Source organism: Elgaria multicarinata, chromosome 3 (genome assembly GCF_023053635.1).
Source record: "Elgaria multicarinata webbii isolate HBS135686 ecotype San Diego chromosome 3, rElgMul1.1.pri, whole genome shotgun sequence".
Classification (NCBI taxonomy): Eukaryota; Metazoa; Chordata; class Lepidosauria; order Squamata; family Anguidae; genus Elgaria; species Elgaria multicarinata.
In genome coordinates, this window is record NC_086173.1 from 122,141,299 (window position 1) to 122,154,958 (window position 13,660).

The 13,660-nt window shown below is 38.1% G+C and overlaps 1 protein-coding gene across 1 annotated transcript in view; it reads left to right on the forward strand.

The window, feature by feature from the left end:
• The window catches only part of NR2C2 (nuclear receptor subfamily 2 group C member 2), a 61,169-nt gene that overhangs the window by 29,351 nt on the left and 18,158 nt on the right, over nucleotides 1-13,660 (forward strand). The window contains exons 6-13 of the mRNA XM_063121408.1: nucleotides 1,810-1,989; nucleotides 3,284-3,431; nucleotides 4,636-4,729; nucleotides 5,107-5,240; nucleotides 6,388-6,565; nucleotides 7,716-7,837; nucleotides 8,839-8,978; nucleotides 13,283-13,420. Of these exons, the coding sequence (XP_062977478.1) occupies nucleotides 1,810-1,989; nucleotides 3,284-3,431; nucleotides 4,636-4,729; nucleotides 5,107-5,240; nucleotides 6,388-6,565; nucleotides 7,716-7,837; nucleotides 8,839-8,978; nucleotides 13,283-13,420 (1,134 nt within the window). The remainder of the gene's footprint in view (nucleotides 1-1,809; nucleotides 1,990-3,283; nucleotides 3,432-4,635; nucleotides 4,730-5,106; nucleotides 5,241-6,387; nucleotides 6,566-7,715; nucleotides 7,838-8,838; nucleotides 8,979-13,282; nucleotides 13,421-13,660) is intronic.

Below are 13,660 nucleotides of genomic sequence, written 5' to 3' on the forward strand. Positions count from 1 at the left end.
GGTTTGAATTCACTACTGAAATAGCCGTTGCTGAAATGCAACAGTGGATCCTTCACAGAATATACAGGGCAGCAAGGTTGTGCAAATTAGAAAAGGAAAGCTCTGGTCCAGAGGCGAGCAAGAGAGAGAGAGAGAATGCCAGAAAGGATCTTAAGCCATGTAATGGAGCATCTGAGTGCATTGGTTCCAGAAATTAAACCATCTTAATTTTTTCAAAAGGAGTTTTGACTCTAGGATAGTTATAGATTCAGGCAAGGAGCAGAAAGGAGGCAATGACTTTGGGCTTACCCAGGATGGAGCTAAACATACAGTTCAGTAGCTTGGTTCTGGTGAATGAATAAAAGCTTTCCTTAGATTCCTGGCTTCTTTTTAGACTGGCTGATTTAGCATGATAAAAGTCAGATTTTATAGGATAAACAGGTAGTTCTTGAAACTAAAGAGACCCACAAGGGATACCCAAGTGGAAGTGAGGACACTTCAGGATAGGAGGGTATTTCCTGCTTTGGAATGACCAATTTGTAGGTTATGTTGTGAGTTGTTTGGCTAGATGACTTAGCTATCAGGAAAAATTTATCTACCATTCACATTGTTTTTCTACTCACATGAGGCTAACACTTCTTCATTGAGTTACAGTAGAAGTTACGTAGGACATGAGCTTCAATTACAGCCTTTTCCAGAAAATAAGCATATTAGACAAGATGCTAGGGGCGATACAAACAAATTACACATATAAAAGCTATCATGGATGTACTTCTTAGTAATAGCTATCTAATAATAATAAAGCATTGTTTGAAGAAATTGCACCAAAAAGCTCTCCCCTAAAATCATAATTTTCATAGGAGAACTTCTATCTTGGTTTGTGTTCTGAAGTAGGAGGAAACCCTTTCTAATGTTGACACAAAAAGCAATGGCTAAATTGCTGACTGAGACATATATCACCAATCTTTAAAACAATTGCACTGGCTCTGGTCCATTTCAGGGCACAATTTAAAGTGTTCATTTTAACGTTCAGTGAATACTTATTGCTTGCAGTATGACGGACTGACCCTTTAAAGCAGTGGTGGGGAAGGTGTGGCCCTCCTGATATTGTTGGACTGCAGTTCCATCAGCCCTAGCCAGCATAGCCAACGGTGAGAAATTATAAGAGTTGCACTCTTAACATCTAGAAGGCCAAACTTTCCCCATCCCTGGTTTAAAGGTCTTAAATGGATTGTGCCCAGGGTACCTAAATGACCACCTTTTCCCCACATAAACTTGCCTCTATATTAAGATCATCCTCAGAGGCCATCCTTCAGGTCTCCCACCTTAAGATATGGGGTGGGTGGTGATCTGTCTCTGGAATGCTCTCCATGGGAAATTCAGATGGTATAACATCTGATGTCCTTTGGGGACCATGCCTTTTTTATTTTTACATTGTTAACTTAGCTTGACCCTGGCATAACTTTAGCTACTCTGTTTGTATCTTGTACTTTTATTTTTTAAAATGCTAGTTGCTCTGAGAGCCTTCATGCTGACATGCGGGAGAAGAAATGTTATATATAAATAAACGTAGTGCAGCATTGACATAGGCAGTGCTATTATGTAAAACCTCTTAAAATGCTGGCAGATGTTTTGATGCAAGAGGATTTTCTTCTAAAAAATCACTAAATGGCATATGACTGGTATTCAATGTTACAAAAATGTGAGAAGATTGAAAAGCAAACTGAAGGAGCAGCAGAATAGTATGTCCTGCGTATTTCAAAAATAGTTTAAAAATCCACCTTCTTTTTCATAGTAAATTGTATATTCTTAGGTTTCTTTTCTTTTAAGGTCGTCACTATGGTGCTGTCAGTTGTGAGGGATGCAAAGGCTTCTTTAAAAGGAGTGTGAGGAAAAATCTGACCTATAGTTGCCGTAGCAACCAGGACTGTATCATCAATAAACACCATCGGAATCGCTGCCAGTTTTGTCGGCTAAAAAAATGCCTTGAGATGGGAATGAAAATGGAATGTGAGTCTACAGTACACAAAATAGTTCTTTGTCTAATGAAGTGATGGATTAAGTATGGTTTATGGGCTTGTTCATTTCTGTGATTAAAATCTCTCAGTTATTTTGTTACAATTTTTTCATCATCCCAAATCAGAATTTTTTTAAACTTTTATCCTCTAAACTTTAGTCTTCCAATCATTTTGACAGTGGATGTTGAAAATGCAGCAAGGCTATAATCCTATATACACTTACCTAGGAGGACTCAGTGGGACTTACTGAGCTAATTGAACTCAATGGGATTTACTTCTGACTAGACATACATAGGACTGCATGGTAAATGATTTAAAATGCTAGTTGCTACAACAAAGGAACATTAGTGGTTGAGGTATGAAGAGGAATCCCACTGGAGAGCATCTCTGCTATCATCTCCGATCTCCACAGGGTGCCACTCAAAGCCAGGGGACGTGGCCTGTGCAAAGAAGGTTGGCTGCTTTTCCCAGGGTGGACTGAGTATCTTCACAGGGCACCTAGTGTCCAAGGGGTTCCTAGGGACTCTGCATCTGCTCCTCCCAGCGCAAGCTGAATCCCTTTCTTTGTGCCTCTCCATGCACAGAGAAAGAGAAAAATGGAGAGGAGCATTGATATCAGCAGGCGGGGTCACATCCAATGACATCATCTGGACCACAGCAGGCCTGGTGGGAGGCAATTTGGTCGTTCCACCTCCAAAATGATTCTGCACCCTTGATCTAGTCAATGTCAACTTTGGCTATGGGGCGGTATAAATGTAATAAATAATGAAACTTCCAGATACTGGTTCATAACTAAAATACATTGATTATATTGTAATGCAAAATGAGCTGGTTCCATCAGCATCCTGGTAGCATTGGATTCCAAAACTATGTATAGATGTTAAATAAAGTAGATGATATAATTTAATCTTGAGATCACTAGGATAATTCCTATAGGGCTACAGCTAGACCTAAGGTTTATCCTGGGATCATCCAGGGTTCGCCCCTGCCTGAGCACTGGATCCCCTGTGTGTCACCTAGATGAACAGGTTTGACCCCTGGACGATCCAGGGATAAACCTTAGGTCTAGCTATGGCCTAGATCAGAACTATACTTGCCCATCACCACCTTTCCGAGGTCATCCTATCAGGTGGAACTGGAACCTAGTGCAAAGCGCTCCCTTGAGTTAAACCAGAAAAGCTGAGATTTTACACAAGTTAGTGTCCTGGTTTATAAAATCTATAATGTTTATAAGACTTTGAATTCATTATTTGCTTTCAAATCTCTGTTTGTACATTGTGATGTAGCTGTACAGAGTGAAAGGAAGCCTTTTGATGTGCAGCGTGAGAAACCAACCAACTGTGCTGCTTCAACAGAAAAAATCTATATCAGAAAGGACTTAAGAAGTCCTCTAATAGCAACCCCGACTTTTGTAGCAGATAAAGATGGAACTAGGTAAGATCGGCCTTTTTCAACTGTGCAATCTAAAGTTGTTATGATGTCAAATGTATAATTTCCGCAACTAGAAAATGCCATTCAAAATGTAGCTAAATTGATCAGGCTCAGTTTTGAGATAATTAATTCCTTCTTGTGAGTTCAAATGCTGTTGTGATATATCCAGTCTGGAGCTTTCCATACTTATTAGGGTACTACATATATTAAACCATGATATAATCAGTAAACATATGTACAATTTAGTAATGCATGACAGGACCTCACCTCAAAGGACTTGTACTGTCAAGACTAGGAGGAGGTGCTGAGATTGTAAACTCCCTGAGGCAGATGCTTGTCATGTGTAATTCATTTGTATAGTATCATGCAAAACCATGGAGATAGATAGATAGATAGATAGATAGATAGATAGATAGATATAAATTACACTTCCTTGATGCAGGCTAGACACTGGAACAGACTATAAAATATAGACGGTCAAAAAAGAGAAAGTTTCAGAAAACAGGCATGTTAATTAACTAAAAGATTTTTTATAAAAAACGGTTTTGGGGATATTCTTGTGTGCTTACGCAAAATCTGAGATTAATTTCTCTCATCTGAAGCCATATCTTACACTGTTATCAAAGAATCTATAGCTAACATGTAAATTATGTAATCAACATGCTCAAAAAGTAGTAGTGTTGGAATGGGGAAAAAACCACTTCACAATAAGTAGGCAAAATACAGTTAAGGTGGAGATTAATGGCTTGGATCCAGACTGACTGTTTCATGAACAGAAGGGCTCCTTTTATTTGCAGAAGAGTTTATAATTTAGCAGCAGTTTCCCCTGATGGGAGGGTGTGCGTATGTTTTTCACCAGTTTCCCCTGCAACTTATTACACTTTCCTGAAGGCTCCTCCAATCCTACAGAGCAGATTTGTGGAGACATTAGTTGTAAATGGAAGGAGAATTGATGAAAATCACCTTCCTTCCCCCATCTTCCAGTTATAGCAAGCCATAAATGAAGTTTGGCTTACAGGATCTTTGGATCCAACCCTGTTACGTTAACCAAAGTTCACTCTTTAAATGCAGCTTCTGCAAAGACAAAACAAGAAGGGATTTTGATTGAGAAAACACAGATTGAAAGGCACAACAGTACTGTACTTCATTATAGAAAAGGTGCAGCTTTTCTATAATGTAATACTATTTCCCTCCCAATTTTGAACAGATCAACTGGTCTTCTTGATTCAGGGATGCTTGTGAATATTCAGCAGCCACTAATACGAGATGATGGTACAGTGCTTCTCGCTACAGATTCTAAGGTATCATTACTTAAATTTCAATGTGCAATTCACATTTTGTTGCTTCACCAACTTGAGTTCTTCTGTGTGTAGAAACAAATCCCTTAATGACCATTCCCTGCTTCTTTAGAAGACAATTCAGTACAACTTCAGATTGCTAACTTGAAATAGAGCATTCCCCAATGATGAACAATAGGCGTGGCTTAATCAACTGGCTGATGTGCATTTTGTTTGTTTTATTTATTTTTATTGATGTTTTGACTGTAGTTTTTAGTTTTTTCTCTCTGTTGTAAGTAGTTTTCAACATGTGTTAGAAAACAGGGACAGATGGTTTTTTTTTAATAAATAAGATTATTTAATGTAAACATTTCAGTAATATGTGAACCTCTCTTTTGTAGGCAGAAACAAGCCAAGGTGCCTTGGGAACACTAGCAAATGTTGTAACATCACTTGCCAGCCTCAACGAGTCACTTAATAATGGAGATACTTCTGAAATCCAGCAAGAAGACCAATCTGCAAGTGAGATCACTCGGTATGCACTTAACATTAGAAAATTACCTGGCTGGTCCCACAATCCATTATAAATAGTTCTTTCCTAGACTGAATTATGATGGCAACATACCCAGGCTATTGATAATAGGAATTGTCCTCATTTTGAACATCTCTCTAGTTCACTGGTGGGTAATTCATGGCTCTCCTGATATTTTGACCTACAACATCCATGATCCCTGGCTTGGGGGTTTGAAAACACTGCATAGATGGTATCAAACACCAGTACAACTAGAGCATATCACTAAAACTTGTAGTTCCCTCTGTTGGAGAGGCTGCAAGGTAAAAGGCACGTATTTCCATTTATGGTGGTCTTGCTCATATATACAGGGATTCTGGAGAACAGTACATAGAGAATTAATGGTTATTACTAGAGAAACAATTGTATATGATCCAGAATTATTTTTATTATCAATATACAAAGGACTTAATATTGGATTGAAATGTAGAGACTTAATAACATTCCTGTTGTCGGCTGCTCATGAGGCAATCACTCAGCAGTGGAAAAAATTGGATAATTTGAATTTATCTGCATGGTATCGAAATATATGGTCTGTGGCAATATCAGAAAAAAATATCTTATGACTTGCTTCAAATTCAAGGAAAATCAGAATTAACACCGTTCGATGTCATATGGGGGAGATTCGTTCAATATGCATCACATCCGAATGTACAACAATGTATGCCTGCTCCAGCTCTGAATATATGGACATTGTAACAACAAATGAAGGAACACAGCACATTTATGATTTTGAGGGGGTTTTCTTTTCTTTTGTCTCCTCTTTTCCTTTTATTTTATTCCCCCCCTCTATTTTGATTAAGTTTCCTTCCCCTAGAAGTTGTATCAATCAACTTTTTTCCTTCTTCTTTGTATATTGTACATACATATTCATATAACTGTTGGTTTGATATTAATTGTTAGGGGATTGTTTGTATTCATTCCTTTTTTTGTATCACTTTAAATAAAATAAAAGTATTAAAAAAATCCCTGGCTAGGGTTGATAGGAGTTGTAGGCCAAATATCTAGAGGGCCACAATTTCCCCACCCCTGCTCTAATTAATTTTTGTCTATCTTTAACTTCTGCCATCAACCTATATAACATTTCTGATAGACTTACTTTTATTTGCAGGGCATTTGATACTTTGGCTAAAGCACTTAACACTACAGATGGTGCAGCAGCTCAGAATCTGGCAGATGGGATGGATCCCACAAGTGGTGGGAATATTCATGTAATCAGTAGGGATCAGTCTACACCAATCATTGAAGTCGAAGGACCCCTCCTTACAGATACCCATGTGACATTTAAGGTGATTTTTTTCCTAATTTATTTGGGCAAATCTGTCATGAAGTACTTCATTAAAAAAGAACCTTAATAAGCAAATTAGGTCACTGAACAGTACCTTCACTTCTCATGCAGTCTGTTTCTTTGAGGATGCATTATTTTATTAGTAACATTTCAATTGATACTCAGTAATCAGATTACAATGTATTCTGTAAGCAGATGGCCATAGGCCTACAATTGATTGATCAAACTCTGTTTACCAAGTCTACAATGTCATCTAAGAATCTGAGGGTTCTGTCCTGCAGTGTAGACACACAGAAATTATTTTAGAGGGCCCTAGGGTCAGACTTGGCTTTCAATCTTTTACTTCAAAATATCAAGCAATCTTTACATGATAACAAAATATGGCACAAGAGCAAAGAACATATAGAAAAATACAAAATGGCTGTAATGAGCAAAACACATTTCAAAAAACTTTCTCAGAACTGTTTCAGGGGCATCCTTTCTTTAAAAGGAGTAAAATGTCTTACCCAAATGGAATGTCTAAGCTGACCCAAAAGGAAAATAGAAGTCAAGGTGATGAAGATGTTCTTGTCCTGAAATCCCTCAGCTCTGCCCCTAATATTTATGATTCCTTATGAGCTGGTATGTGTGCTTAACACAGAAAGTGTTCATCACTCTTCAACAGTGAACTATTATTTTTACCAAAATTCCCAGCCATGACGTGGGAGTTATATATTTATTTCATTTCTTTGGTCAGCATTTATTTTAAATTCAAGCAGTTGTTGTATCAATACACAGTTTACAGCTTTATTTCAGTTATCATTTGAGTCTGAGGCCTTAGCTAGACCTAAGGTTTATCCCGGGATTGTCCCGGGGTCATCCCTGTTCATGTAAATGACACACAGGATATCCTGGGAGCAAGCAGGGACGACCCCGGGACAATCCCGGGATAAACCTTAGGTTTAGCTAAGGCCTGAGATAGACTTAATTCAAAATGGCTCTAAACTGAATTAAATAATTATAATATTTGAATGTTTAAATAACTATATCAAGTGTAAATGTTTGTGGTTCATGGTTTCTTGGCAAAAGAAACCAAGACGCATTTATTAATGATTTTCAAAAAAATATGAATAAAAGTGAGGTTCATCGTTGTACATTTTATTCTATTTCAGTTAACCATGCCTAGCCCAATGCCAGAATACCTGAATGTGCATTATATTTGTGAATCAGCATCCCGGTTACTTTTCCTTTCTATGCACTGGGCTAGATCCATTCCTGCTTTTCAAGCACTAGGGTAAGAATATGGTTTCTTTTTCGATTTTTTTACATAAGGAATTAATAGACTCCTATGAATCTATACTAGCTTTCAAAAGTGAAATTATTCTGTTATGACAAAAGTCCACCTTTTTTAAATTGTCAGGAATATGAAAAGCAAGATGAAGGCAATGGTTTTTATTTAGGTATATATTTAGAAAGCTTATATCCTTCTTTATAGCCTTGAGAGGTTCTCAAAGTGGCTTACAAAAGATTTGCACAATACAATCACATTCAAATCTAATATCAGGAAACAAAACAAATATCCATATTACAAGATTATCCAGGCAGCATTTCCTTCCCTTATGCTTGGTCTTTCCTGGTGTTGCTCTTTGGCCAGTATCTACTAGGCTTGCACTCACTTGAGGACTTCTGAGGTAAGGGAATGGGTCTGTGGAGTTGGACTCAGTCAGCTGATGATGGAGGCAAATCTTCAATGGCAATTGCCAGGCAATATTTCCCATTGAGGTCCTTTATTCCAAGTTGCAACTGCAGTTCCATTTTAAAGATGTTTCCACGGGTCTTAAGTGTTTTAGGGCTTTTTTGTTGGTTTTGATATACTTTATTCTTTGTTTCACTTCTTCCCTTGTGGCACCATGAGTCATCGTTACATTCAGACTGGGCCAATGACTACCAAAGCAGAGTTGTGTAAATATATATGGGTGCATATGTTTTCAAATGAGGGGAGCAAGCAAAGGAGATTATAAGCAGCTGCCACATAGTCCAGTTTACAAGCCTTCCACCCATAAATATTTTCAGAATGGGGGAACTGGCTGTCTTTCAGATTAGCACTAATTCTGTAGTTGTTTTCAGTACAGACAACACAAGCCAGACAATCGTTGTATGAAATACCATTGGAAATGAATTTACTTTCAATAAAATCCTGAAGCAGCCCTAATGCTCATAAAGTGAATTTTAATAATTGTATGCACAAAAATTGATCTTGAGTCTTATGATAATTATTTTCTTTTATAACTTTAGGCAGGACTGTAATACAAGCCTTGTGCGTGCCTGCTGGAATGAACTGTTTACTTTAGGCCTTGCACAATGTGCACAGGTGATGAGCTTGTCAACTATCCTGGCAGCTATTGTCAACCACCTGCAAAACAGCATACAGGAAGGTGTGTGTGATTTAATATTATTTTTGTAAAGGCCGAGAGTTTAAGTATATCTACCAAGTTATAGTATCAATAGGATTTACTTCCAAGTACATGTGTATGTATAGAAAAATTCATGTTGTTAAAAGAATCTGTAGGGTTGGAGTACATTTTTATTAAATATTTTCTGGAAATGTTATCCCTATTCACACGTTACTCATATGCAGGGCATTCCCGTGATGAAACATGAATGGGGCCACACTTCTAACCCCACCCCAGTGTTGATTCCCCTTCCAACATCTGCATGGTGGACGTAATAGTCTACAAAGCAACCCCAATGCATAGGGAATCACATGACTAGGCACCCGGGCTCACGTGTTGGAGTTCCTTTGCAGACAACTGCACTCGATGTGTGGATGTTGGAGGAAGGAGATGTGGTGTTGGGGATGAAGCTAAAAGCCTGGTTCTAATACTGCTTCAATATGGGAGTGCCCTACATGTGAGTAACTTATAAACAGGACTATTGTTTCATCAGCAATAGTACATGGAGGAAACATTCTATGTATTCTTTATTTTTATAGGTTGGGGCTTCTTTTGACTTCATATATTTCTCTTGTTTAGAAAGCATCTGTGTATTTCAGGCAAGCAGATAGATAGATAGATAGATAGATAGATGCTAAGGATGTGCTTTCTTCCTCCCCTTGTCCTTCTAATGAATTTGCAGACATAGTTGCAATATCCAGGGTCCTGAAGCCATAAAGTTTCAAGGTCTCTGCACATATGGAACTATATTTAGCTGCTACTTTGTGATAGGTGACCTTGCCCACTCAGCAAGTGGAAAAAGTAGATGAAACACTGCAATATTTGTTGTCTTGTACACATATTTGCTTCCTGTTGTAAACTTATCCCTAAAGCATTTTCTAACTTTCATAGTGCTGCCATCATGGGGAAAAACTAGATTGTGAAACCAAATTATAAATATTGTAAAGAAATAAATATTATTTGTTCACCACTCCGAAATCTTTGAATGGGGAGGTATTTACGTATTGTAAATAATAATTTAATAAATAAATGAATAAACAAAATGCTTCTTCAAGAAAATAAAAGAGCCCTTGATTATTTGTTTATTTTTAAAGTTCTAGCCAAAAGTTTTAAACAGAGCAGTGAAATATATTGAAAAAACTATGGCTTGGATCCAGATATGTCTTGCATGAGTGGAAGATTTTTGCTGATGCAAGGCAGCCCCCCCAAGTTCTCTTGCCCATCCTGCTGCAGCCCCCCATGCCTCGTTACATGCTGATCCAAAGGGTCCGTTAGGAGTGGCTTTGGGGCCGGGCCAGGAGATTGTAGTGATGGGGGGAGCCAGGAAAGCCCTGTTGCAGAAGTGGTGTTCCAGTGTTCTATCTCTAGATCCAATCCCATTTGTGGAACAATAGTTGTAGCCTATTCAGTACACCTTAATAAGCATTTGGCTGTAAACGTTTGCAGTTTTTAAAGCTAATGAGTAGTCACTCAACTGTTCGAAGAGTACCTGAGAAACACATACAACACTTTTGGCCTTATCCTTTCCAAAGGGAATAGGCAACCACTTCCTGTTAGAAAATAACTTGTTGGATATAGAGATTCTTCATTATAGAATAGCTATACACCCTGTATAAAATGCTGTTTGGTAATGAACATGGGCTGAGTGTTTGTCTAGAATTCCATACCTCCCTGTTCATGCCTGCTTTCATCTCTGGGTGAAGCAGTCTATCCAGTGAATATTAACCTGTGATCAACAGGTAGTGGAAATACCCATTAAAGTGCAAAAGCTGTATGCTAGAGCAATAATGTTGTTATTAAGTTTTAGGCACATGTATCAACAGGATATCTTTTTAGTATGATGGGTTTGATTTTGGCTATTTTATTGTGTTTGTTTTGGGTCTAGAAAAATAAAGTTAGTTACCATCATTTACTGATTTAATTTGTTAAATCCTTTCAAACTTAATTATAATAGGCAGGTTCCGCCCCCAAGCAAGGCCCTCAAAAACAACAGAACTGATGTAGTTCCTCTGTGCAAGGAAAGAGGCAGGATATTCAGAGGCCATGGAGAGGTAGGTGCCCTACGTTTGATTAAGTGTAGGGCTGTAAGATTTTCCAGCATCCTAGGCTGGAGGGGGTTTAAGACAGATTTGTGGAAGCAATAGACACAGTGGAGTTACTGGCCTCATGGAAAGTGAAGGATCACAATAGATATGAGAGGCTGCTGCAACTATATTGTTGTGGAGTACTATGCTTTAATTTAAATTAGCTCTTTATGGTCAGGGATAGGGTAGAATAATATTGATTCTTGCCCCACATTTTGGGGCTGGAGTGGGAGCTGTAAGTCAGATTAAATGAACAGAGATGTTGCTATTTCCAGATCAAGAGACATGAACACTTTGCAGCCTGCAATTTACAGAATATTTAATTTATGAAGCATTCAATTTTATGTTATGGTGGTGTAAAATACTGTACATAAAAATAAATATCTATACCATTATTACCAAAAAAAGGTCAAGATAAAATATTTACACCATATGTTATAAGTTCCATGATATAAAGTTAATAGAGGATAATGGGAAAATAAGTTCTTGAATGGAAATTTTGTATCAAGATTATTTTTGTATAAATAGCATCTGTGCTATTTTATGCTGCATTGACTTAACATAAATGCAAATGTCACAGAGTGAAGGAAAAGAAGTAAAGTTTACTTCATACTAAGTACGAATCTTTCTGTAAACGTTTGCAGTTTAAACTCCCTGACATTTTATCTGTCTTCTGAAAGACCAATGTCAAATACTCTTAGATTTCTGAAAACTTACAAGAGACCAAGTTTTCCTTATTCATCTAAAATAAAGGAATTGAAAGTAGCATCAAGCAGTAGCCACAATCTTGAGGAATTGCCACATACTATGTTTCTCTCTTACACAGTTTGCTCTAGCACCAATTCTATATTTCCCCAATTAGAACTACATATTTGGTCTTACTCTGGGCAGGATTCAACGCTGCCCATCTGCTAGCAGAGCTGGCAGCTGATTCCAGTCTGCGCACAGCCAGCTCTACCACTTCTGGTCCACAAGTAGCCTCTACCATAACTGCTGAATCACTCTTCTGCAAGTGGTAGAGGGCACTTGTGGACCAGAAGTGAGTGGAGGAGCTCATCACACATGGACTGGAATCAGTGGCCAGCTCTGCTAGCAAATGGGCAGCACTGGAGCCTGCCCCTTGTACACTGCTCCATTATTTCTCACACTGTCTGCATTTTAAAGTAAGTGGCAAAGGGTAAGTTTATAGAATGGAGGGAAATTATAGAAACACTCAATACTAGAGCAGAAAGGGGTGGGTAACCTGCTAATTTTAGTATGAGAAAACAAGGGTTATTCCCAAGTTGCATGAGGAAAATATAGTATGTGGATAAAACTCTACTTAACTGCAATAGAATTTGTTCTGCTCATGTAAAAGAAAAAGACATCTTATTAGAGGATATAAAATGTATATTTTTAAATATACAGGTATAAGGAAAAGTGTCAGACATCATTACGTTAGCTTTTGTCTTTGGCCTTAGCTAGACGGGACTTTATCCCGGTGTCCACATGACGCACAGGGGATCCAGGGTTCAGGGAGGGATCATCCCTCCCTTGCCCCAGGATACAGCCCTACACTTTGGGCCTGGTTTTTCCGTGGTCTCGGGCTGAGCCTGAGACTGCGGAATGTGTGGCCCATTGCCGCGGGTTGACTCGACTCCGCACCCATCGGGGGTAGGGTGGGGGGAACGGGGAAATTAATGTAATTTTAAAAACCACTTACCTTTTGTGCACGAGAATTCATGCGCTCCCATCGCTTTAAGAAAATAACAAAAAATGGTGGGCGCGACGCCTCTCCTCCTGAGGTCGTCACGTGTAAATGAAGGAGGAATCTTGCATTGAACACAACTCGAGGTCTTCTCTCCTCCATCGCGTGATAAAAGGTAGTTCTAGCTAAGGCCTTTCACACAGCTAGATAATGTCTGTTTGGGTGATAAATATTAAAATTCCTTAATATTCTGCTTCTAAGTCTCCAGTGAATATTTGGTCATATCCCAAAGCCTTCTGTAATTCGGTATATCTGGAAGCCTCTGTTTTACAGATTAAAACTCAATGAGTAACTAAGCATTTGGAAAAGGAACTTTGGACATCCAACCATTTGACCCATGTTTTCATGAGTTTGAACAGCTTAAAGTTGATTATGACCCAAATAAGGATAGATATTTGGTTGACTTTAAAATAAATTTGCACTCTCTTAAGAGAATGTGTAATCTCTACTTGTAGATAAACTTTCCGGAGACCGAATAAAACAAGTGATGGAACACATCTGGAAACTTCAAGAGTTCTGTAACAGCATGGCTAAACTTGATATTGATGGATATGAATATGCTTACCTAAAAGCTATAGTCCTCTTTAGTCCTGGTAAGGCATTTAGTAATTATTTCAATAGCGTTCCCTTGTCTTACATGCTCTTTAGGTCTTGAATTTACAAGAGAATAACATTCTGATCTATAAAAAGACACTTTGTGACATATTTCAGTGAGTAATTAACTGATTTATTGTGTTGATTTTTAACTCTTGATTTCAGTGGAATTTACTTTTGTGTCCTGTTTAAGGTGAAAATATTAGCCACATATTTTCTTAAGAACCATATTCTGAATC